Source organism: Podarcis bocagei (assembly GCF_964188305.1).
Source record: "Podarcis bocagei genome assembly, chromosome: 1".
NCBI lineage: Eukaryota > Metazoa > Chordata > Lepidosauria > Squamata > Lacertidae > Podarcis > Podarcis bocagei.
Window position 1 is genome coordinate 4,058,573 of NC_138125.1, and position 25,937 is coordinate 4,084,509.

Sequence of the window (25,937 nt, forward strand, 5' to 3'; positions counted from 1 at the left end):
CCAGCTCTGTTGCTCTTTGAGCAAACAACAACAACAACAACAGACCTTTCTGTGTTGACCTTTAAAGCCCTAAACGGCCTTGGCCCAGTGTACCTGAAGGAGCATCTCCACCCCCATCATTCTGCCCGGACACTGAGGTCCAGTGCTGAGGGCTTTCTGGTGGTTCCCTCACTGTGAGAAGCAAAGCTACAGGGAACCAGGCGGAGGGCCTTCTCGGTGGTGGCCCCTGCCCTGTGGAACGCCCTCCCACCAAATGTCAAAGAGATAAACAACTACCTGACATTTAGAAAACATCTGAAGGCAGCCCTGTTCAGTGAAGGTTTTAAAGTGTGACATTTTGATGTATATTTTTGTTGGAAGCCGCCCAGAGTGGCTGGGGAAACCCAGCCAGTTGGGCGGGGTACAAATAATAAATTGTTATTATTTCTGCCCTTTGTTAAAAAGGAACCTCTGCATACAAGATTCAAAACTGTTGAGCAACACAAGTTCTGTCGTGGGAGACTGGAAGATGGCAACAAGGTGAAGGACTTGGGACCACACAGCGGTGGGAAAGGGGACGAGATATCAGCATGCAAGAGGGAACACAAACACAAATGACTGCACTGTGGAACACAAAATCAGCAGCCGAGAGTACAGGGTGTTTGCTTTTTGAAGATCCTGGCAGTGAGCAGATATTGTAACAATTCTGGGGAACGCAACAACCTGCTCACATGCCAGGGCTGAAGATGCCCCCTTTGCCCTAGATACCTCCCGCTGTGGAGTCACTAACCAAGGTTGTCACTCATCAAGAGAGGGCGCAGTGGGCACATGGGACGGTGTCGCGTGTCCAGAGTCCAGCAGCAAGCAGGACACAGAGTCAGAGGCTGTAGTCACTGGCCGAGGATCAGGCTGAGGCTCTTGGAGATCAGGAGGTCACAGAGCCTGGAGCGGGCAGACAGGAGCCCACAGAACCATCTCCCACACTGCCAGGGGGAGAACCAGGACTCTCGTGGGCACCTTCCTCTGATCTTGGGGAAGCAGATGCCTCCCACAGCATCTCACTGGTGTGGCAGCGTAAGAAGTACAGGGGTGGGAGGCCTGGGAGCCAAGGATCGCGGAGCCTGGCAGACAGACAGGAGGTGGGACAAGCAGAGGCCTTTGTTGGAGCAACTTGCTCAGTTGGAGCTCTCCATGGTTCTGCAATTTCTGAGCCTGCCTTATCCCATCAGGATCAACACGGGGGCAAATGGAGGGGTGGGGAATTGATTGAAATATGACAGCACTTTTGCAAGGTCAGTTCTCCAACACAGACATCTGGCGTGCAGAAAAGGGCTACTGGAAATTTTCTGCTGATAGATGGTGGAGGGCCGGGCAAGCAGAACTTGGGAACTCTAGGACCGCCTCTTTCCATATAAACCTACCCGGACCCTGAGTTTATCTTCTGAGGCCCTCCTTTCTGTGCCTCCTCCTTAAGAGGTCTGGAGGGTTTCAACACAAGAACAGGGCCTTCTCTGCAGTGGCTCCCTGTCTGTGGAAGTTCGCCTGGTGCCTTCATTATACAGCTTTAGGTGTCAGGCAAAAATGTTCCTTTTTAAACAGGCCTTTGGGTTCACCTGATCAACATCCTATACCCTTTTAAAATGTGGCTCTTTTTTGCGGGGGTGTGGGTGTGTGTTATTGGGTTATTGTTTTTATTCTGATTTTATATATTGTGATCTTTTTTGTGAACCTTCTTGAGACTTCCAGGTATAGGACGGTATATAAATTCAATAAATAAATAAGAAGGAAAACAACTGGCTTCACACATGCTAGTCAGGAGTAATTCTCAGTCCTCCCTGCATTGCAGGGGGTTGGACTAGATGGCCCTTAGGGTCCCTTCCAACACTACAATTATATGATTCCCCTAGTGAGGCAGCCTCTTCTATATGCTTTTGCTCAAGACCAATCATGTCAGAAACAAGCAAACCCCCATATAAAGAGGCAGGTCTCCAGGGGGTTTAAATATAGTTCTGTCAACATGGTGATAAACTTGACACAACATTTGGAGACAAAAAACCTCAAATGCACACAGGGACAGGGACACACACACACACTCCCTCTTTCAATATGAGCTCCCATCTCGACTCTCTTTATCCACCAAGGTTGCTATTAAAATCCTTTACCTCCTCGCAGTCATTGTTGGAGATGCAAGATGGCTGGGCTTCCTCATTCAGAGGCTCGATCACCGTCACCTCCGCAAAGTCCTCCACGGATTTCTGAAACTCCGGCAGAGATCGCCTCCCATAGCGCTTCCCACCTTTGATGTATTTGGGTTGGGCTTCTGGGGAAGAATCTACAAGCAAGAGACAGAATCCGAGACGTTAGGTACTGTATTTTTTGCTCTATAAGACTCACTTTTTCCCTCCTAACAAGTAAGGGGAAATGTGTGTGCGTCTTATTGAGCGAATGCAGGCTGCGCAGCTATCCCAGGAGCCAGAACAGCAAGAGGGATTGCTGCTTTCACTGCGCAGAGATCCCTCTTGCTGTTCTGGCTTCTGAGATTCAGAGTATTTTTTTTCTTGTTTTCCTCCTCCAAAAACTAGGTGCGTCTTGTGGTCTGGTGCGTCTTATGGAGCGAAAAATATGATAATCTCTCCAGGAAGAGATGCCCCTGCCCTGGGAATGATGCAAGAGTTTTCATATTCCTCTAGGAATGGAGGAAGCTGCCTTATACTGTGTCAAGCCATTGGGTCCACTTAGTTCAGTATTGCAGGCACGGACTGGCAGTTGCTCTCCAGGGCTGCAGGCAGCAGACATTCTCAGCCGTACCTGAAGATGCCAGGAACTGAATTGTGCAACTTCTGCAATGCAAAGCAGGTGCTTCCAAACTGAGCTGAGCTGAGTCCAAAACAACCAACAGACACCACCGGGATCTGAACCCAGGATTTCCTGTTTACCAAACAAGCACTTTGACCAACTAAGCTACATTTCTGCACCACTGTACGCCTGACCTCACTTGCAAGAAACCGCGGGAGAAATGTGACCATCTCCCCAGAGCCAACATCTTTTTGGCATCAGGCGAAGGTGTTTTTATTTAGCCAGGCCTTGGACCTTGTTATTGGCTTTTCATGCTGTTGTGGCTACAACCTGATTTTCTTCCTGCTAGGCTTTTGGTTGAAATCCGATGTTTTTAAGAATGGTTTTATTCTGGGGCCTCTCCAAAGAGCAAAAAATAAACCGATCGTAAAATTGCAAGGATTCAGCAGCATGAGATGAGGAGACAGAAAGACGGGGCACATATTAGAATACTCCGAGAAATCCTTTGGAAGCCCAGCCTGAGAGCCCCCCCAGTGTCGCCGTGGCGATCCCTTTTATACAAATTCCCTCTCCGAGCTTGTTAGTGCAAATGTATTCGCCAGCTTAGCTATGCAATGAATTATAAAATACACAGGACCAGGAACCCTTTGATATCCCTCTCTCTATCCCCCTCCCCCGGACTTGCACCCCATCCATGCATATTGCAAACCCTGGGGAACGCAGGCGGGCGGGCGGCTGTTTGAACAAGGCAATTTTAACAAGATTTCCTGCAGCTGGAGCCTGGACATGAAAGCCATCTGATGAAGTGCGCAGATAGGGAAAATCAGAAACGAGACAGGCTGATTAAATAAGACTCAGAAGAACAAAAACAAACCTTATCATCACCATTAAAGCTGGGCTGCTGGCAATTGGTAGCCTACGGAATCTCTCTGCCATGTTAGCTCTGGTAGATTCTCTATGGCCCGTTCATTTTCTTACTATGCCTTGAAAAACTGGGGTGGGGGGGTTATTTCATTACAGCAAAGCACAATTGGATTTCTCCAAAGCAGAGAGAAGCTAACCCACCATGGTGTGTGTATGTCCTGTGCCAGGAGAGATCTGGGGGGAATTGCTAGGGCACTGTGACAACAGACCTCCTTGCGAGACTTAGCCCAGGTTTTCTTCAGCCAAAGCAACAAAGGAAGTCCTGCTCAGCTATGCCGGAATCCCCTTGTGACAACAACTTTAAAGATGCTGCAACGCAAACCATTGAAGGAATGAGTTTGCCTGCACCTATTCAGATTACAAGTGGGAGTCCACATAGAATCATAGTCGGAATCTCCTATCTCGTAATTTGAAGCCATGGGTTCGAGTCCTGACCTCCAGAGCAGGAAAAAACAAGCCTGTGCCATCTTCCGTGTGACAGCCTCTAGATACAGTGGTACCTCGGGTTAAGTACTTAATTCGTTCCGGAGGTCCGTTCTTAACCTGAAACTGTTCTTAACCTGAAGCACCACTTTAGCTAATGGGGCCTCTTGCTGCCGCCGCGCCGCTGGAGCACGATTTCTGTTCTCATCCTGAAGCAAAGTTCTTAACCTGAAGCACTATTTCTGGGTTAGTGGAGTCTGTAACCTGAAGCGTATGTAACCTGAAGTGTATGTAACCTGAGGTACCACTGTATTTGAAGATGGCTATCATCTCTCCTCTCAGTCTTCTCTTCTCCAGGCTAAAGGAGCCAGTGCGGTGTAGTGGTTAAGAGCGGTGGACTCGTAATCTGGTGAACCGGGTTCGCGTCTCCGCTCCTCCACATGCAGCTGCTGGGCGACCTTGGGCCAGTCTCACTTCTCTGAAGTCTCTCAGCCCCACTCACCTCACAGAGTGTTTGTTGTGGGGGAGGAAGGGAAAGGAGATTGTGAGCCCCTTTGAGACTCCTTCGGGTAGTGATAAAGCGGGATATCAAATCCAAACTCTTCTTCTTCTTAAACATACCCAGCTCCTTCAACTAGAAGCTTGGCTTCTAGACTCTTGATCATCTTAATTGCCCTCCTCTGCACACATTCCAGCTTGTGGCACCCAGAACTGGACACAGGACTCCAGGTGTGGTCTGACCAAGGCAGAAGAGAGTGGGACTGTTACTTCCCTTGATCTGGACACTAGACTTCTGTTGATGCAGCCTAGAAGAGAATTAGCTTTTTTTTTTTTTTTTTGCTGCTGCATCACACTGTGGACTCATGTCAAGCTTGTGATCCACTAAGACTCCTAGATCCCTTTACCCATGTACTGCTAGCAAGCTACATGTATGACTAGTAAGCCAGGTGACTTCACAGGGATGCACACAGGCAGCGATGTGGCCAGAAAGGGGTGCCCCATCCCTGGCCCTGATCGCACCCGTCAGGCACCCAGGCAGCCCTGGCAGGAGGAGACGCGAAGGGGCTCCTAACCACTACACCACACTGGCTCACATGAACACTGGCTTCATGAACTTGCCTGATCCCCTTTTTAAAAAATATCCAAGCTGGTAGCCATGCCCACACCTTATTAAGGGGTTTCTGTGGGGGCCAGCTCTTCTCTTTTGTTTAATCTACTGAGCTGCTTTCGTTTGGAATTCTTTTCCTCGATTTTAATTGCAGCAGTCCGTCAGTGAAGGACGGGCACGGAACCTTAGGAAGATGTCAATAAATACAAACAACTATCTCCTCCAGTCTGTATCTGGGGTGGATTTCAAAATTGCGGTTTTGGTTTTGTTGACGTACGGAATGTCGCTCGCTGTTGCTTTTTGCTGCAAGATTGCTTCGAGATATTTTACGGAAAGCAATGTGTAATTGGAACCGAACAGCTAAATAAATAAATAAGATCATTTTCTACACACACACACACACACACACACACACACACACACACACACAAATCTCTTGCCTCTTCAGCCTCCTGAGCAAGTCTGGAAGGAAGAGAAGAGAGGTCCATTGAAGGCAACCTCCTTGCCGTTGGCTATGCATCAATTTTTATGGCTCAAGCCAAAGTCTGCAGCCATTAAAAAATGGGGGGAGCGCTCTGGATATTGGAGGCCCTGGGCTGCTGTGGATCCCACAGATGTTGCGGCTGACTCCATTCAATGAAGGGAATCAGCAGGCGGAGAGCTGTAAACTGCCCCCCTCCCCTTGCCAGCCCGACTGCTCGCCCCCCCCACAACCAGCCATTGCCAGGGGCTATGCTTTGTTATGTATCGACATCAGATGCAAGGCTTCTCTGCAAGGAGGGAAAAGAAACCTCATATTGACTTTCTTTGCACATATACACACAACTCAGATTTGAGCGGGGATGTGTGTCTGTGGAATAGAGACGCTCTTGATTTCTGATTATTTATTTAACAAAACCTGTAGACCGGCGGATTGTAATAAAACCTGAAAGTGACTCGATTTCTGAAGGCTGCGAGTGTGTGCTTCTGAAAGACACACCACCTTAGGGTGCTACGGTGTTTTTTCCTTTATTTTTAAATAAATGGCACGACTGTAATGTCAAAAGACACAAAGGGGCAAGTTTGTGTTTCATTCTCTTTTTTTTTAACATAGCATGTTATCCTTTCATTGTTGTTGTTGTTGTTGTTTAGTCGTTTAGACATGTCTCACTCTTCGTGACCCCATGGACCAGAGCATGCCAGGCACTCCTGTCTTCCACTGCCTCCCACAGTTTGGTCAAACTCATGCTGGTCGCTTCGAGAACACTGTCCAACCATCTCATCCTCTGTTGTCCCCTTCTCCTTGTGCCCTCTATCTTTCCCAACATCAGGGTCTTTTCCAGGGAGTCTTCTCTTCTCAGGAGGTGGCCAAAGTCTTGGAGCCTCAGCTTCAGGATCTGTCCTTCCAGTGAGCACTCAGGGCTGATTTCCTTCAGAATGGATAGGTTTGATCTTCTTGCAGTCCATGGGACTCTTAAGAGTCTCCTCCATAGCTTTTACTATACGGACCTTTGTTGGCAAGGTGATGTCTCTGCTTTTTAAGATGCTGTCTAGGTTTGTCATTGCTTTTCTCCCAAGAAGCAGGCGTCTTTTAATTTCGTGACTGCTGTCACCATCTGCAATGATCATGGAGCCCAAGAAGGTAAAATCTCTCACTGCCTCCATTTCTTCCCCTTCTATTAAAACCAGAATAGGGAACTTCTGACCTGCAGGCCTCCCCAGTTGGCCCACGAGGCCATTTTGGTCAAGTCATGCCGACCTATCTGACACCTGATGTCAGATACGATGTCTGGTGCAGGAAAGGTAAAGACATGGCTCAGCCAAAATGTTTTTTGGGAGGCACCTGCTGGTCAGGTGATTGGCAGCACCTGCAAATCTTTATGCAATGTGATCTACAAGACAGCAATTTGAAAGGGGCGCTGCAAGACCTGGAAACCAATTGATTTGAGAAGCCCCATTCAAAGTGCTACCTTGCAGACCCTTTTGCAAAGCACAGCCATAACAGTTTGGAGAACTGGGCGCAAGCTAACAAAATGAATTTCAATAGGGACAAATGTCAGGTTCAGCACTTGGGCTGGAGGAACGAGATGCACAAATATCAAATAGGGGACATCTGTCTTACTAGCAGTACCGTCATACCTCGGGATGAATACGTTTCAGCTTAAATATTTTCGGGTTGCGCGTTACTTCCGGGTTTCACCGCTCGTGCAGACGCTCAAAATGACGTCACATGCATGCGTGGAAGCGGCAAAACACGAAACAAGATCCACGCAGGCACGTTTTACGTTCGCTTCAGGATGCAAACAGGGCTCCAGAACAGATCCCGTTCGCATCCAGAAGTACCACTGTACATGTGAAAAGGATCTAGTGGACTTAGTGGACCACAAGTTTAAAATGAGCCAAGAGTGTGATGCTGCAGCAAAAAAAGCTAATGCCATTCTAGGTTGCATCAACAGAAGTCTAGTGTCAACGAAAGTCATAGTTCTGCTTGATTCTGTCTTGGCCAGACCACACCTGGAGTATTGGGTCCAATTCTGGTCTCCACAGTTTAAGAAGGATGTTGAGAAGCTGGAAGGTTGGCAGAGGAGGGCGAAAAAGATGATCAAGGGTCTGGAAACCAAGCCTGGTGAGGAATGGTTGAAGGAGCTGGGTATGTTTAGCCTGGAAAAGAGGAGACTGAGAGGAGATAAGATAGCCATCTTCAAATATCTCAAGGGCTGTCACATGGAAGAGGGAACAAGCTTGTTTTCTCCTGCTCTGGAGGGTAGGACTCAAACCCATGGCTTCAAGTTACAAGAAAGGGGATTCTGACTAAATATCATGAAAAACTTTCTGACAGTAAAAGCTATTACTGGAGCTATTATTATATTATTATTGGAGGGCAACCAAAATGGTCAAAGGCCTGGAAACGATGCCTTATGAGGAACGGCTAAGGGAGCTGGGCAAGTTTAGCCTGGAGAAGAGGAGGTTAAGGGGTGATATGATAGCCATGTTCCAATATATAAAAGGAAGTCACATAGAGGAGGGCGAAAGGTTGTTTTCTGCTGCTCCAGAGAAGCGGACACGGAGCAATGGAGCCAAACTACAAGAAAGAAGATTCCACCTAAACATTAGGAAGAACTTCCTGACAGTAAGAGCTGTTTGACAGTGGAATTTGCTGCCAAGGAGTGTGGTGGAGTCTCCTCCTTTGGAGGTCTTTAAGCAGAGGCTTGACAACCATATGTCAGGAGTGCTCTGATGGTGTTTCCTGCTTGGCAGGGGGTTGGACTCGATGGCCCTCGTGGTCTCTTCCAACTCTATGATTCTATGAGTCTATGATTCTATTAAACAATGGAACAGTTTCCCTAAGGAAGTTGTGGCCTCTCTTTCATTGGCAGTTGTAAAGCAGAGACTGGACATCCCTCTGTCATGGATGCTTCAGCTGAGATTCCGGCATTGCAGGGGGTTGGACTAGATGACCCTCGGGGTCCCTTCCAACTCTGCAATTCTATGATTCTATGAGACCCCTGCGGGCAAGGGAGGGGGAGGTCGATTTTGGTCTCTGTGATGTCAGGAGCCTGAGAGGTGGGCAGGAGTAGATGGTAGCTTTGCCCAGGGCCAAATTTAGGTTTGATGAGGCCCTCAGCTCCTGAAGGTAATGGGGCCCTTTATCTGCCCAGCTGTCCTTTGTCAACAACAAATTGTCACTGTTTTTGTGTGTTGAATATATGCTATATGGTAATTTATGGACCTCATAGGTATCTCAAGCCATTTGCACATAACAGTCAATGCAGAATGTAGGCACCCTATACAGTGGTACCTCTGGTTGCTAACAGGATCTGTTCCGGAGGCCTGTTTGCAACATGAAAAGAGCACAACCCGCAGCAGCGCATCGGCGCATGCACATGTTGCGATTCCTCGCTTCTGCACATGCGCATGATGTCATTTTGCACCTCTGCGCATGCGCGAGTGGCGAAACCTGGAAGTAACCCTTTCCGGTACTTCCGGGTCACTGCAAGATGTATCCTGAAAGAATGTAACATGAAGCGGACGTAACATGAGGTATGACTGTAGATAGAAATGTGCAAACCAGTGATATTTTAGGGAGCAAACTAGCAGGTGGGGCCCATGACTTACGTCATAGGAGCCTACACAACACAAAACACTATTGCTGTTTGTAGATTTTATTTTATTTGTTTTTTATCTTATATTTTGGAAATGTACAGCCAGGTTTTTTTTCCCCTTTAAATTTTTTTGGGGGAGCCCCAAGAGAGTGAAGCCCGAAGCCGGAGCTTGTTTAGCTTATATGAAAATTTGGCACTGGCTTTGTCCGCTGGGCAGATCAAGCTCCTCTTTGAATTTTTGTGGGGTTTTTTTACAATCGAGAGGTATACAAATAATAATAATAATAATAATAATAATAATAATAATAATAATAATAATAATAATAATAAATTATTTATACCCCGCTCATCTGGCTGAGTTTCCCCAGCCACTCTGGGCGGCTCCCAATCAGTGTTAAAAACAGTACAGCGATACAGATTGCTGCGCAATGCTCAAATCTAGCAGGTTCCCACCCTGGGCAGGGCTCTGTGGCCCATCAAGGGGACTTAGTGTCCGCTCACTGAGGACCCAAGGCTTGCACCCTGCTAGTATGGGGCAGATCGTACTGGAAGGGAATTCATGCAACTCCTGTTTGTTCTTCAGAGCCAGGCCAAGAACTCAAGTGGCGCTGAAGAATTTGGAACTGAGGGGCCTTCAATACAGCATGGAATGTGAATAACCCTAGGCGTGGTTCCTCCGAGAATCACAATTGCATGCCAAATTTTTAATATTCAACGCTGTATTCTTTTTAACACTCAGTTGGGAGCCACCCAGAGTGGCTGGGGAAACTCAGCCAGATGGGCGGGGTATAAGTAATAAATAATAATAATAATAATAATAATAATAATAATAATAATAATAATAAACACAACATCACACTAGCAGCAGAAGAGCACTTCTCAGTTTGGTCCAGATCCCATTTGACCGATTGCTTGGCTGGATGCACACTGTTAAGAGATAACCCCAATCATAGAATCATAGAATCCTAGAATCCTAGAGTTGGAAGAGACCACAAGGGCCATCGAGTCCAACCCCCTGCCAAGCAGGAAACACCATCAGAGCACTCCTGACATATGGTTGTCAAGCCTATGCTTAAAGACCTCCAAAGTAGGAGACTCCACCACACTCCTTGGCAGCAAATTCCACTGTCAAACAGCTCTTACTGTCAGGAAGTTCTTCCTAATGTTTAGGTGGAATCTTCTTTCTTGTAGTTTGGATCCATTGCTCCGTGTCCGCTTCTCTGGAGCAGCAGAAAACAACCTTTCTCCCTCCTCTATGTGACATCCTTTTATATATTTGAACATGGCTATCATATCACCCCTTAACCTCCTCTTCTCCAGGCTAAACATGCCCAGCTCCCTTAGCCGTTCCTCATAAGGCATCGTTTCCAGGCCTTGGACCATTTTGGTTGCCCTCCTCTGGACACGTTCCAGTTGGTCAGTGTCCTTCTTGAACTGTGGTGCCCAGAACTGGACACAGTACTCCAGGTGAGGTCTGACCAGAGCAGAATACAGTGGCACTATTACTTCCCTTGATCTAGATGCTATACTCCTATTGATGCAGCCCAGAATTGCATTGGCTTTTTTAGTTGCCGCGTCACACTGTTGGCTCATGTCAAGTTTGTGGTCAACCAAGACTCCTAGATCCTTTTCACATGTACTGCTCTCAAGCCAGGTGTCACCCATCAATCTGGGTTATTTTTGGACCATGAGGTCTGTGGTTGCATCTGGCGTCCCAACACAAAGAGGGGCTCACTTTCCCTCCTTGATGGGGATGGCAGCAGCTAGACCTGGACTGAGGCCTCTTGTGCCCATTCCTGGAGGGCAGGAACAAAACAAAACTAGGAACTCAGGTCAAGACAGAAGCGACGGAGCAGCCCTGATCATTCAAAACATGACAAAAAAATGTGACTACAGTGGTACCTCAGGTTACATATGCTTCAGGTTACAATTGCTTCAGGTTACAGACTCCACTAACCCAGAAATAGTACCTCAGGTTAAGAACTTTGCTTCAGGATGAAAACAGAAATCGTTCTCCGGTGGTACAGCGGCAGCAGGAGGCCCCATTAGCTAAAGTGGTGCTTCAGGTTAAGAACAGTTTCAGGTTAAGAACGGACCTCCGGTACGAATTAAGTACTTAACCCACGATACCACTGTATGTATTTAGAAAGAAGGGCCTGGGATATCTAGGTAGAGAAAGGCAAGGCAAATTCAATAACAGAGGTCCTGAAGGCTGGTTATTGAACCAAAGTATTTGCTTTGGTTATTACTTATTTTATTATACTAATATTAGTGTGGTGTATGCCGACAAAGGTCTGTGTAGTTAAAGCTATGGTTTTCCCAGTAGTGATGTATGGAAGTGAGAGCTGGACCATAAAGAAGGCTGATCGCCGAAGAATGGATGCTTTTGAATTCTGGTGCTGGAGGAGACTCTGGAGAGTCCCATGGACTGCAAGAAGATCCAACCTATCCATTCTGAAGGAAATCAGCCCTGAGTGCTCACTGGAAGGACAGATCCTGAAGCTGAGGCTCCAAGACTTTGGCCACCTTATGAGAAGAGAAGACTCCCTGGAAAAGACCCTGATGTTGGGAAAGATTGGGGGGCACAAGGAGAAGGGGACGACAGAGGATGAGATGGTGGGACAGTGTTCTCAAAGCTACCAGCATGAGTTTGACCAAGCTGTGGGAGGCAGTGGAAGACAGGAGGGCCTGGCGTGCTTTGGCCAAGGGGTCACAAAGGGTCGGACACGACTAAACGACTAAACGACTAAACAACAATAACAACATTGGTTAAAGTGCTGGACTGGGACCTGGGAGACCAAGGTTCACTTTGAAAAGAGGTGGGATATTAACGTAATAATAAATTATAGCAATAAATAAATATACACAATTTAATGCCCAAATAGGCTTCCAAGTGGTTTACAAACTTTTAAGAACCAATTACACCAGCAAGAGACCGGCTTTGTGTTTCATTATTCTTCAATCGTTTCATTCAAAAATCGACAGCAATGGCCACTCCCGGGGCAACACATAAACGCACGCAAACAAACAGACAATTACGGCGCAATCCTAACCACGTCTACTCAGGAGTCAGCCCTATTGACTTAAATGGGGTTTGCCCCCGGGGAAATGGAGTTAGGACTGCAGCCTTAAATCCTTAAATAAAACCACATTGTCAAAAAACAACAACACAGGAAAATGATGGAAATCATTTGCCACAGTTTTAAAGGGCCTGGAACATGTCTCTAGGTTGGCAACCCATTTCCCACCGTGACCAACCAAATGCCTCCAAGATGTCCTTAGACAGCCCTCACCTGCTCTTGGTACCCAGATACTGGTACCCAGAGGCACATCGGCCAACTGCCAACCGCACCCCCTGAAATCGAACCACTCAGGGAAAGGACTCGGGGCTACATAGGTGCCACCACACCTGCCCCACAGCTCACATCTTATAGGGACACCAACTGTAGGGCAGGAGGATGTACCTTGAAGAAAACAACCTTGAGATGCAAATTAGGACAGTGGGCCAGAGACTTCCTATCGTTGCTCTTGCTCATGGGTAGGCAAACTAAGGCCCGGGGCCCGGATCCGGCCCAATCGCCTTCTAAATCCAGCCCACGGATGGTCCGGGAATCAGCATGTTTTTACATGAGTAGAATGTGTCCTTTTATTTAAAATGCATCTCTGGGTTATTTGTGGGGCCTGCCTGGTGTTTTTACATGAGTAGAATATGTCCTTTTATTTAAAATGCATCTCTGGGTTATTTGTGGGGCATAGGAATTCGTTCATTATTTTTTTCCTAAATATAGTCCGGCCCCCCACAAGGTCTGAGGGACAGTGGACTGGCCCCCTGCTGAAAAAGTTTGCTGACCTCTGCTCTAGTTGGTAGTATGATCAGAACCTCAATGGATAGACAAATCACCCACCACGAGAGTTTGGTATCACCCCCCTCCCAAGCCTTGCCAAACAGGCTGCCCATCTCTGCATGTCTTCACTAAAAGTTGCAGAAGTTCCAACTCTTCCCCCCCCCCTAAATGCATTGGCAAGTTAGATGGAAAATAGAAGAGAACAGTATGCTGCAGAAACTCAGCATTTTGTGCCTCAGTGCCTGTCGCCGGCGATGTCTCCTTTAGTTACCCTGCAGTGAAGTATTTGTTTTGCGTGACTAAACCAAGTCGGTTTAAAAAAAATGTTTGCTTTGCAAGCACAGACATGCACCTGTAGCCCTGGGAACTGGGCAGAAGAAAATCCTCTGTGCACATTCCTGTCATTATGAACCGTGGCCAGGGTTGGGACACCTGGGTAGCTATTTTAGTAGCAAGAGATCACTCTCCCAGGTATGCTGCTTGGAGGAAGGGCGGGTCTCAATAGGTAAATCACCTGCTTTGCATGCAGAAGTATTCAATCCCTGGCAGCATGTCCAGGTAGGGCTTGATCAGAAACCCTGGAGAGCTGCTGCCTGCCAGTGTAGGTAACCCTGAACTAGACGGATCGAGAGCCTGGCTCAAGATGTGCTCTTTGTTATGCTGCAAAAATAACTCAAGAGCAGAGTTTCCCAGCTGTTTTCGGACCTCAGCTGTTTCCAGACTATAAGTCCCATCATCCCTGACCACAGGTCCTTCCAGTTAGGGATGATGGGGGTTGTAGTCCAACAACAGTTGGGGACCCAAGTTTAGGAAACTCTTCACTGTTGCTGGGGCGGGAAGATGCCTAAAGCGAGGCCCCTGAATTTAGAGCAAAACAGTGTAAACCGAGAAGCTCTGGAATGCCTTCAGACATGGATCTGAGCTCCATCACGCTTTCCACAATCCACTTCCCTTACTGTTGCCAGAATCCAAGCCTATCAGTGATCTGGCTTACCTGGTTCTTGGAAGGACTCTTCATTCGTTAATGTCCTGGACAAGATGAGGATGAGGGCTTCTTTAAACTGGTCAAAGTGGACCTTAAAAAAAAAAAGGACAGAAGAAAACACAATGTTTTCAGCAAACTCAGTATGGACAAACCTTTGAAGTGCAATATGCACCCAGAGACATCACCTTGCCAACAAAGACATCACCTTGCAGAGACATCACCTTGCCAACAAAGGCCCGTATAGTTAAAGCTATGGTTTTCCCAGTAGTGATGTATGGAAGTGAGAGCTGGACATCAGGTGTCAGATAGGTTGGCATGACTTGACCAAAATGGCCTCGTGGGCCAACTGGGGAGGCCTGCAGGTCAGAAGTTCCCCATTCTGGTTTTAATAGAAGGGGAAGAAATGGAGACAGCGAGAGATTTTACTTTCTTGGGCTCCATGATCACTGCAGAGGGTGACAGCAGTCACGAAATGAAAAGACGTCTGCTTCTTGGGAGAAAAGCAATGACAAACCTAGACAGCATCTTAAAAAGCAGAGACATCACCTTTCTGACAAAGGTCCGTATAGTTAAAGCTATGGTTTTCCCAGTAGTGATGTATGGAAGTGAGAGCTGGACCATAAAGGCTGATCACCAAAGAATTGATGCTTTTGAATTATGGTGCTGGAGGAGACTCTTGAGAGTCCCATGGACTGCAAGAAGACCAAACCTCTCCATTCTGAAGGAAATCAGCCCTGAGTGCTCACTGGAAGCTGAGGCTCCAAGACTTTGGCCACCTCATGGGAAGAGAAGACTCCCTGGAAAAAACCCTGATGTTGGGAAAGATGGAGGGCACAAGGGGAAGGGGACGACGGAGGATGAGATGGTTGGACAGTGTTCTCGAAGCTACCAGCATGAGTTTGATGAAACTGCAGGAGGCAGTGGAAGACAGGAGGGCCTGGCATGCTCTGGTCCATGGGGTCACGAAGAGTCGGACACGACTAAACGACTAAACAACAACAACAACAAGCAGATGGGGCCTAAACATATGCAACTACACCACTACTAGACCTTGCTCCCCTGGTTGCATCGGCCTCCCCTTCTTCCACTGTTTCATTTGTGTCAAATTTTGAATTGTAAGCTCATTGGGGCAGGCATTTGCCCTCCCGTACTCTGTACGGCACAATGCACGCTGACTAAGTCGTCTAAAACAATGGTTTTCTTCTGTTCCAGATTTGCAACTGTGATAGCCTCCTGCAGCTGAAACAAGTGTGTCTGCCTCCACATCAAACCTTTAAAGGACATTCCCCCCCCCCTTCAAAGAATTTGGGACAATGTAGTTTAGCTCTCACAGTTCCAGTACCCCATGTTCCCAGAGCCTCTAATTTCTTCACCTTCTCTCCCTCCCCTGCTTTAACTAACACCGTTATTATTATTTTGCAAACCACGCTGTCCAGCTTAGAATTTCAGGTTCTGGAGGGGCGGAAAGCAAGACGGGTTTGAAGCAACCTGAAATCCTCTTGCTCGGGTTACATTTTTTATGTGCTTTTCCCCAAGCACTTTCCTCCCCACCCCTCCCTGAGCTCCACTTCTTCTTCTTCTTCAAAGAGTTATGATAAGCTCTGCCCAGGCAAGCTCCAAGTTTATTCCGAATGAATGCATCACTTTGCACGCTGGAGATTGCCAGCTCTAGCATAGCGGCAGCTGAAAGCTCTGCTGCCCTGTTGGGCCCCGGGGCGCTATGGAGACTGGTGCCCTAGCAATCTCTCCATGAACAACATGGAAACAACCATTGCAGTAATAAAATCATAGAACTGTAGAGCTGGAAGGGACACTGGCCGGATCCAGCGGACTCCTCTTATGTTCCTCTGGCAGGAGCAATCTGCAATGCCCCACAGTCACCAAGACAAATCATAATCATCATAATAATACAGTGGTACCTCGGGTTAAGTACTTAATTTGTTCCGGAGGTCCGTTCTTAACCTGAAACTGTTCTTAACCTGAAGCACCACTTTAGCTAATGGGGCCTCCTGCTGCCGCCGCGCCGCCAAAGCATGATTTCTGTTTTCATCCTGAAGCAAAGTTCTTAACCTGAAGCACTATTTCTGGGTTAGCGGAGTCTGTAACCTGAAGTGTCTGTAACCCGAGATACCACTGTAATAATAATAATAATAATAATAATAATAATAATAATAATAATATTTATTTATACCCCGCCCTCCCTGGCCAGAACTGGGCTCAGGGCGGTTAACATCAGTAAAATCACAGTAAAAACATAATGGGGGGGGACCAATTTAAAATACAGGTTAAAATGCAATTTAAAATGCAGCCTCATTTTAAAATAGCTGATAAATCAAGACCATAAGGGGAGGGAAACATAAGGGTCAGACTGAGCCCAAACCAAAGGCCAGGTGGAACAGCTCTGTCTTGCAGGCCCTGCGCAAAGATGTCAAGTCCTGCAGGGCCCTAGTCTCTTGTGACAGAGACTATGTTTCCGGTCCTTCTGGTGGTTGCAAGATTAAGAGCAAGTGCCTGTGTTTTCCTTCTCCCTCCTAAAACCTTTTCCTTTGGTGCCATGTCTTTTAGATTATTCGCCCAATGGCAGCAAGTGTCTCATTACGGATATCTGTTATGCATTCTGGAAGCCTCCCCCCCTTTTTTTGGCTGAAGAGTGGAATAAAAATACTTGAAATAAATTACTAATCATCCGTTCATACTTTCCCCCTTTTCCTCCTGAAATAATTAGATCTCGCTCCACTTCTATTGTAACTTGTTAAAAATGAAGCAGAATTCTGCACTTGCTCTGTTATGCTCCATAGACTAGATAGAGAGGCTAAATGGAATTGATTAACAGCAGATTCAAGGCAGACAAAAGGGAGTCCTTATTCACACAGTGCAGAGTTAATTTATGGAATTTGCAGCACTGGAGGTCGCGCTCCTGGGCAGCTTTAAAAGGGGACTGGACAAGTTTATGGGATGGAGGGGGATGAGTTCTTGTCCATGGCGTCAAACAAAATTCATAGAGATGGAGAGGTCTGCTAATAGTGTCACATTAAATTAGCCCCTAGAGTAGATTTTGGAGACGCCCAGGAATTAGGAATTATCCAGAAAGCTCAGCTTGGCTGCTGGAAGTGATTTAGTCCTGTAGAAAGCTGTACACGTTTTATGTAGGCAGTCCTGTTTAGGGAATGTTTGATGTTTTTAATGTCTGATGTTTTATCGTCTTTTTAATATTCTGCTGGGAGCCGCCCAGAGTGACTGGGGAAACCCAGCCGGATGGGTGGGGTATAAATAATAAATTTATTATTGTTGTTGTTGTTGTTGTTGTTATTAAAAAAATTATTATTATGTCTTTGCATTCATTCTGGTAAGAAGGAATCTCCTTGCTGATATAAGATATCGTGAACTAACAAACCGACTAAACGTTTGAGTTCCTAAGTGTTTCCCCAAACCATTCAAGATGTACAATAGCTCTATATACATTTTAAGCAAAATTGTATCTGTTTTTCCGTGTATATATAATGTATATAGTAAGTGCAGTGTAAGCGATGGAAGTCAGTCAATGAAATTTTATTATCGAGATATTTGTAGAATAAATTTGGAAGAAATTCTTCCAGCTTTTCTTCTTCCAATTTTTCTTCTTATTTTTTCTTTTCCTTTTTCCTTTTTCCATTTTTGTTCTTTTTTATATATGTGCGCTTATCTGAAATATATATGTATGCATGTATTTGTAGTATTCCGCTTGTATTTTGTAATAATTGTGTTAAATAAAATAAAATGAAAAAACAACAACAAGATGTACAATAGGTCTTCAAGATGGGGGCTTAATCCTGCAAAACAGGCCATTTCGACAAATGGGTTGATGGCGACAGGTTTTTTAAAAAACTTATGAAAAAATTCATTGGGAATAATAAATCTGGATTAAATTAGGCAGGGTGGGACTCTCCTTTCTTGGAGGTTTTTAAGCAGAGGTTGGATGGACATCCGTCATGGATGCTTTAGCTGAGACTCCTGCTTTGCAGGGGGTGGACTAGATGCAACTGGGGGTCCCATCCAACTCTAATATTCTATGATTCTATGATACAGGCTGGCATCTTGAAGCTAACAATGGTCGTGTTGTTGCTGTGAAAAGCCCATATGCATGAAGACCCCCAATCCCACAATCAAAGTCCATTTGGAGGTACCCAAAGTTATATACAGTAACTATAACAATAATAATCAATTTTATTTATACCCCGCCCTCCCCGGCCAGAGCCGGGTTCAGGGCGGCTAACACCAATAAAATCACAGTAAAAACAAAATGGGGGGGGGGGAGGAAAAGGAAAAACCAATTTAAAATACAGGTTAAAATGCAATTTAAAATGCAGCCTCATTTTAAAATAGACCATAAGGAACAGCTCTGTCTTGCAGGCCCTGCGGAAAGATGTCAAGTCCTGCAGGACCCTGGTCTCTTGTGACAGAGCGCTCCATCAGGTCGGGGCCAGTACTGAAAAGCCCCTGGCCCTAGCTGAGACCAATCTAACCACCTTGCGACTTGGGACCTCCAAAGTGTTGTCATTTGTGGACCTTAAGGTCCTCCCGCGGGGCAGACCAGCAGAGGCGGTCCCGTAGGTATGTGGCAGCCAGTTATTAATTGAAAGGTTTGAGAGACTATTAGAATATAGAGATTCTCTGGGAAAAGTCTATTAACTCAAGGGGGGGGGAGACTCCAAGCAGCACTCAACTGATGGAAGCGGTTTCTACTTTATGAAAGCTCTTATGGCGTAATAATATTTTTTTAAGGTGTCACAAGTGATCTCGTCACCTCTGTTAGTGGTCTTCCCACCTACACAGGGGGGTAAAGCCCCAAAGTACTTAGGCATTTCTTTGCTCCCTCGCTCTCGCTCCCCACCCCACCCCAGAGCCCATCATTGTTTCTTCTGTATCAGGCTGTTGCCATCTAGCAACAGAGACCTCGCTGGCCCGTTATCACAAGCAGTAATTAAAAGCAGCCTCGGAAAACCTGCTCAGCCAGGAAACTTTAGACAGAGGGTCTCATTTGCACATTAATTGCTGCCATTCATCCTACAAATATTGCAAAGCGCTCTCCACAAAAAGGGCAGTTTGCAGTGAGGAGGAAATTTCCCCCTGATTAAAAAAAAACGCCTTGACATTTAAGCTAAAGGAGTGCGACTGGCAGAGGAGGGAGAGAGAGATATGAGTGCATTGCAATTATCACGGGGCCATCCACCCCCCCCCCCGCCCCCCAATGCACCGGCTCTTCAAAATATATCACAGCGGCACACCTGCCAACGTTTGACGGCAGAAATCAGGTACACCCTCGATTTAGCTGCTCTGCGATTTACGTGCCATTTAATCAAAGAGGCCCACTCAGAGCACCGACAGTATTTCAGAAATCCAATCAGCAATAAAACCAACTGCCACAGCTAATAAAACACCGAATACTTAAGAATGCAGGCTGCACACTCCAGTCATAAAGCGCTACCAGGGATCTACAGAACTTCAACAGGTCATCTTATTAACCCATCACAACAAACCTACAAAGTAGGCCAGCGTTATTACTATTGCTTTATTTTGATGACCCATAAGCACAGGGGCACAGATCAGTTTTAGGAGCTGACTAGGGAGAGGCCCTCTCCCTCTATAAGCAGACTTGCTTCTTAGGCTTGGAAGATCATAGAATCATAGAATGGTAGAGTTGCAAGGGACCCTGAGGGTCATCTAGTCCAACCCCCTGAAAAGCAGGAATCGCAGCTAAGATGCCAAAGGATTGGCGGTAAAGGAAACACTACTGGTTTTCCCAGTAGTGATGTATGGAAGTGAGAGCTGGACCATAAAGAAGGCTGATCGCCGAAGAATTGATGCTTTTGAATTCTGGTGCTGGAGGAGACTCTTGAGAGTCCCATGGACAGCAAGAAGATCCAACCTCTCCATTCTTAAGGAAATCAGCCCTGAGTGCTCACTGGAAGGACAGATCCTGAAGCTGAGGCTCCAAGACTTTGGCCACCTCATGAGAAGAGAAGACTCCCTGGAAAAGACCCTGATGTTGGGAAAGATGGAGGGCACAAGGAGAAGGGGAAGAGTCGGACACGACTAAACAACAACAACAACAACATCTAGTATTTCCCCCTTTAATCAAAATATAAAATACCAACAGCCTGCAGCACCTCAACACATTGCTAGACAAACTCCCATCGTTCCTAGCCATTGTCCATTGAAATTCAACAACATCCAGAGAGCCCTGGGTCAGGACTTGGGATGTTAGAAGCCCTGGGTCATTTGAGCCATACAAAGCTGTCTTGTTGCAGAGTCCAACCTCTGCCCCATCAAGCCTAGAATGCCCACTCTGACTGGCAACAACTTTCCAACTCAGCTACCCCCAAATCCCTTTTTATATATATAAAAAAAATCTGAAGATGACAATGATTGAACATGGAGCCTTCTAGATGCAAATTGCGAGCTCTGCTATTGAGGTCTGATCCCCTTTCATCTGCTGGAACATTTTAATCAACAAGAAGAGATTGATTTAATCGACCACCGAAGGCAGGAAGCAAACAAGAGCCGTGCATATAACTCCCCCAGTATTCATCGAGGGGAACCTTAAGATCCTGATAGCATTACATCCTGTCAATCAAAGAGAAATGCTCAGATCTGGGCATATTGTTTGTATTCAACAAAACGCTCATTGTCCTCAAAGGAGCCTGCAGCAGGAACCCTTCTCTCGGAAGCCTCGGAGGCAGGTTGATTCATTTCCTCCCCCCTCCCCGCCCCATAAGTGCCCTCACTTTTGCCAAGTCACTGTTGATTGTGCAACCGGACTGAAGTTGTATAAGTTGTGTTGACAAAGAGAAAGGAAAGAGGATGCAGAAGGTTCCTCATTTTGGAGGCGGCGATGGGAAGGAGGAGGAGGTGGAGAAAGTGGTGATTTCTGCTTTAGGGTTTTAACTACAGTCTTGGAACAGCAGCTGCAGCCAGAACAGATGGCCGGGGTTTGTGTCGCATGAAGCAATTTTACCGTGGCCGACGCTGAAAAGGGAGATTAGGAGCACTGAGTTTAAATCAAGTTCGGAAAGGGAGAGAGAGAGAGAGAGAGAGAGAGAGAGAGAGAGAATGAATGAATGCCACAATTCAGCAAGGCAAGGTCGGGTGAAAGATGGCGCAATAGCATCGCTACTCCCCAGGGGAAACATGTGCTGTTGGGATCCGCTGCTCAGAAATGCAAAAAGATTCTGTGTTTGTCTTCAGTGGCACAACTTGGATGTACATGATCAGCCTGCTAGCTTGGCCGTACTGCAAGAAAGCACCCTCATTTGTGGTCAGTCTGAAGCAAGACTCGCCAAAAGTTTATTTGGAAAGCTAGACTCTTAAATCTGGTTTTCCCAGTAGTGATGTACGGAAGTGAGAGCTGGACCATAAAGAAGGCTGATCGCTGAAGAATTGATGCTTTTGAATTATGGTGCTGGAGGAGACTCTTGAGAGTCCCATGGACTGCAAGAAGATCAAACCTCTCCATTCTGAAGGAAATCAGCCCTGAGTGCTCACTGGAAGGACAGATCGTGAAGCTGAGGCTCCATGACTTTGGCCACCTCATGAGAAGAGAAGACTCCCTGGAAAAGACCCTGATGTTGGGAGGGCACAAGGAGAAGTCCAGGGGGTCACGAAGAGGCGGACACGACTAAACGACTAAACAACAACTCTTAAGTCAGGGGTTGGCAAAGGTTTATCTTGCCTGGGCTGGATCGCATGCGTGAGCATGCACACCCATGATTTTCGGTGTCTGTGTAGACGCGATTTCTGGCGCCACAGAAGTGAGTCCCCATGCCGGGCCAGTTTAGCGCAGCGTGCGAGTGGGCAGCTCAGTTTGGGGGTGGCTTGTGGGCCGGTCAAACAACCACCCATGGGCCTCAGGTTGCTGCCCCCTGCTCTTAAGTCCTTCCAAACAGGGGAAAGACTATAGTCCAACAGTAAAGCACCTGCTTTGTAGGCAGAAGTTCTCACGGTCAACGCTGGGTGCCTCTAGAGAAGACTGGGAATATCTTCTGCCTGAACCCTTGGAGAATCACTTCTGGTTAGTGCAGACCATACTGAGCTGGGTGGATTAGTGGTTTGACTCCAGTTTAAGGCAGCTTCTAATATTCCTAAACTTGTAAAAAAAATTCTACATAGGGTATTACATCTTTCCTCTTGATAGTAGCAATCACACAGGGGGGAATGTAATTTGCAATGAGGTCTTAAGGCTCCTTCCATATTTGAATGCATCTTTCCGTTTCTAAAACTGGCACAGGGCAGGGATCAAATTTCTTTGCAACGCCAGTGGTTCCTCCAATATGCAGCAACCAATCTGGGGGAAATCTGTGCAGCTTGGGCAATGCCACATAGTAATGGGGCAAAGAAAACTAGAGTTATAAAACAGATTTACTGGAGAATAAAAGGTAAAGGTACCCCTGCCCGTACAGGCCAGTCGTGTCCGACTCTAGGGTTGTGCGCCCATCTCACTTAAGAGGCCGGGGGCCAGCGCTGTCCGGAGACACTTCCGGGTCACGTGGCCAGCGTGACGAAGCTGCATCTGGCGAGCCAGAGCAGCGCATGGAAATGCCGTTTACCTTCCCGCTGGTAAGCGGTACCTATTTATCTACTTGCACCCGGGGGTGCTTTCGAACTGCTAGGTTGGCAGGCGCTGGGACCGAGCAGCAGGAGCACACCCTGCCGCGGGGATTCGAACCGCGACCTTTCGATCGGCAAGCCCTAGGCGCTGAGGCTTTTACCCACAGCGCCACCCGCGTCCCTTTACTGGAGAATGGTAGACTACAAACTAGACAGGGGTCAGCAAACTTTTTCAGCAGGGGGTTGGTCCGCTGTCCCTCATACCTTGTGGGCGGCTGGACTATATTTTTGGGGGGTGAAATGAACGAATTCCTATGCCCCACAAATAATCCAGAGATGAATTTTAAATAAAAGGACACATTCTACTCATGTAAAAACATGCTGATTCCCAGACCGTCCGCGGGATAGATTTAGAAGGCGATTGGGCAGGATCCAGCCCCCGGGCCTTAGGTTGCCTACCTGTGGCCCAGAGGACCTTCTAGAGGTCTAAACTCCAACCAAAGGAGGTCACGTGACCCACAGGTCAGCTGACACTGGCCAGACAACAGTCTGCTGTGTCCAGTGAGTAAGCAACTATTTGCCTGCCAGATTTGGCCCGGCAGGACGGTCAACTGCAGACCACACTGGCTGGATTAGGATTTCAGGTGCTGTGTGGTAGGGAAAACCGAGATGGGAGTGAGGAAACCTGCAACCCTCCTCGTCAAGTTACATTTTTAATGTTCTTTTCAAAGTGCTTTTGATGTCGCGCTCAGCTTCTGAACCTACAGAGAACTCTACTCTGCAAGTCTCGTGGTTTTTAAAAATTGATAACACAGAAGGCGATGTTTAGGTTGTAAAGCAGCAGAAAGAAAAGAAATTCAGGGGTGCCCAATCTACTCCCAACAAAGGCTGCGATCCTAAATCCACTTAGGGCTTGTCTGTCCTGTGCCTAGAACGCATGGGACCAAGAGGTTTTCAGTTTGTCCCAACTCGGTCCTTGGAGAAACCTGCTTTTTACCGCTGAATCGGAGCAAGCTCCAGTCTGCAGAAAACCCGATTGATATTTGCTCCAATTCAGCGGAAAAAGTGGGTTTTGCCTGGGGGAAAGAGGCCGGAGGTGTAGCTGAGCGCCTACTTGGGAGTAAGCAGACTAACCTCTGAGTAAATATAATGAGGATCTAGGGCCGGGCGATGTATCGATCCATAGTCCAAAATCGGTTTGAAGTCCACACACTGTGATAACATTTCATAATATTTGTCAGGGCAATATATTGTGAATCAAAGTGTGTGTGTGTGTGTGTTATGTAAAAAATTGTGATATGGGAGAAACTGCGCTGGTCATCATTTCTCATGATTCCTGCTGCCCCTGTTGTTCTGTACAGTCGTACCTCTGCTTACGTATCCCTCTGGATACGTAAACTTCGGGTTGCGAAAGCGGCAAACCCGGAAGTGTATACTTCTGGGTTTCGCCGCGCAGGCATGCACAGAAGCACTCTGCGCACATGCGCAGAAGGGCGCCTCCAGTTTTGAAGTTTGCGGGATGCGGCTAGGCCTCCGGAACGGATCCCGTTCGTAATCGGAGGTACCACTGTACTATAAAATAACAGTTGTAACAATGTGTTAAAGGTAAGTAAAATGTGTGAGTTTTAGACCCCTAAGTAGTAACAGTTGCCAGGACGTTACCCTGTTTGCCTCTTCATGGTTACATCCTCATTTCAGACATCATGATATAACAATATTGTGATGTTTAGCTGAGCAATTATCTCAGGGCCCCAGTGGCGTAGCGTGGGTTGTCAGCACCCGGGGCAAGGCAAGTAATTTGCGCCCCCTAACCCGTGGATTTGCGCCCCCTAACCCTAACCCCCAGATGTTGCGCCCGGTGCGGCCGCCCCCCCCTGCACCCCCCACGCTACGCCACTGCAGGGCCCTCATAATAACGGGACCGCCTCTCTTGGTCTGCCCCACAGAGGACCTTAAGGTCCATGAATAAGCATAGTTTAGAGGTCCCGGGCCCTAAGGAAGTCAGACTATCCTCCACCAGGGCCTTCTCAGTGATGGCTCTGACCTGGTGGAATGCTCTGTCCCATGAGGCCAGGGCCCTGCAGGATTTAACCTCCTTCCGTCGGGCCTGTAAGAAAGAGCTATTCCGCCTGGCCTTTAATTTGAATTTAGCCTGATTTTTTATTCCCCTCCCTTCCCTCCCCCTCCCCTTTTTATGAAGTTTACCTGCTCTGAGACCCCACAGCTAATTCTCCCCTGGTCTCCTCGCTGGCCCAAGTAGGACCAATTTAGCCAGCTAGCCCTGGGGACTATCTAATGCTTATTGGATGGATTTCCCCAAAATTGATTTCTGAGCTTTGAATTTTATTGTTATTCATGTTTTTATACTGTATTTTATGCTGCTTCTACAATTAAGTGTTTTAAATTTGTTGTTAGCCGCCCTGAGCCTGGTTTTCTGAACCAGGAAAGGCAGGGTATAAATAAATTTATTATTATTATTATTATTATTATTATTATTATTATTATTATTATTATTATATCGTCAGCACTGACTGGCAGCAGCCTTTGGTGAAGCAGGATTTGAACCAGGGGCCTTCCGCATGCAAAGCGCCTGCTCTCCCAACCCAACTAAGGCCCTTCCCTTAGTTGCATGGCAAGGGGGCATATAAGAGAGATGGAAGGAAAGCCACATTAAGGTCTTTTCCACCCCTTTTTTGGGCCCAAAAATGGAAGCAAGAAGAATTACCGACGATTGAAGAATGGAGGGTGAAGTTAATGGACTATGCAGAACTAGATAAACTAACAGGAAGGATTCAAAACCGGCGAGACCAGAAATTCACGGAAGACTGGAGTAAATTTACGGACTATTTGAAAAGTAATTGTGAAGAACAGACGACGTTTGTAGGGTTGCAAGAAGTTTTGTGAGGAGTATTATTAGAAGTATTGTGAAAATGGACAAGGGGGAGGATGATTTGATAAGAGATGTAAAGGCAATATAAAGTTAAGAAATGCATAAGAAGTGGTTAAAGCGGTGGATCATCAGAGGTGCTGATGGAAGTCTAAAAAGATTGTATAAGTGATAAGTTTTGTGGTACATTTTATAATTTATATGTTAAAATTAATTTTAAAAATTATATTAAAAAAGGTCTTTTCCACCCCACCTGAGTAGGTAAGCTACAGTCACATGGAGATGCTGGGAAAACATCAAGCCCCGGAGCCATAATTGGAGAAGT

At 46.8% G+C, this 25,937-nt stretch overlaps 1 protein-coding gene across 11 annotated transcripts in view; it reads right to left on the reverse strand.

Annotated features, from left to right (window-relative positions):
- Nucleotides 1-25,937, reverse strand: part of NIN (ninein) — a 146,967-nt gene that overhangs the window by 94,236 nt on the left and 26,794 nt on the right. For all 11 annotated transcript variants that reach the window (XM_081190882.1, XM_081190880.1, XM_081190877.1 and 8 more), the window contains 2 exons: nt 14,152-14,233; nt 2,142-2,311 (listed from right to left, as the gene is read on the reverse strand). In XM_081190882.1, coding sequence (XP_081047008.1) covers nt 2,142-2,311; nt 14,152-14,233 — 252 coding nt within the window. The remainder of the gene's footprint in view (nt 1-2,141; nt 2,312-14,151; nt 14,234-25,937) is intronic.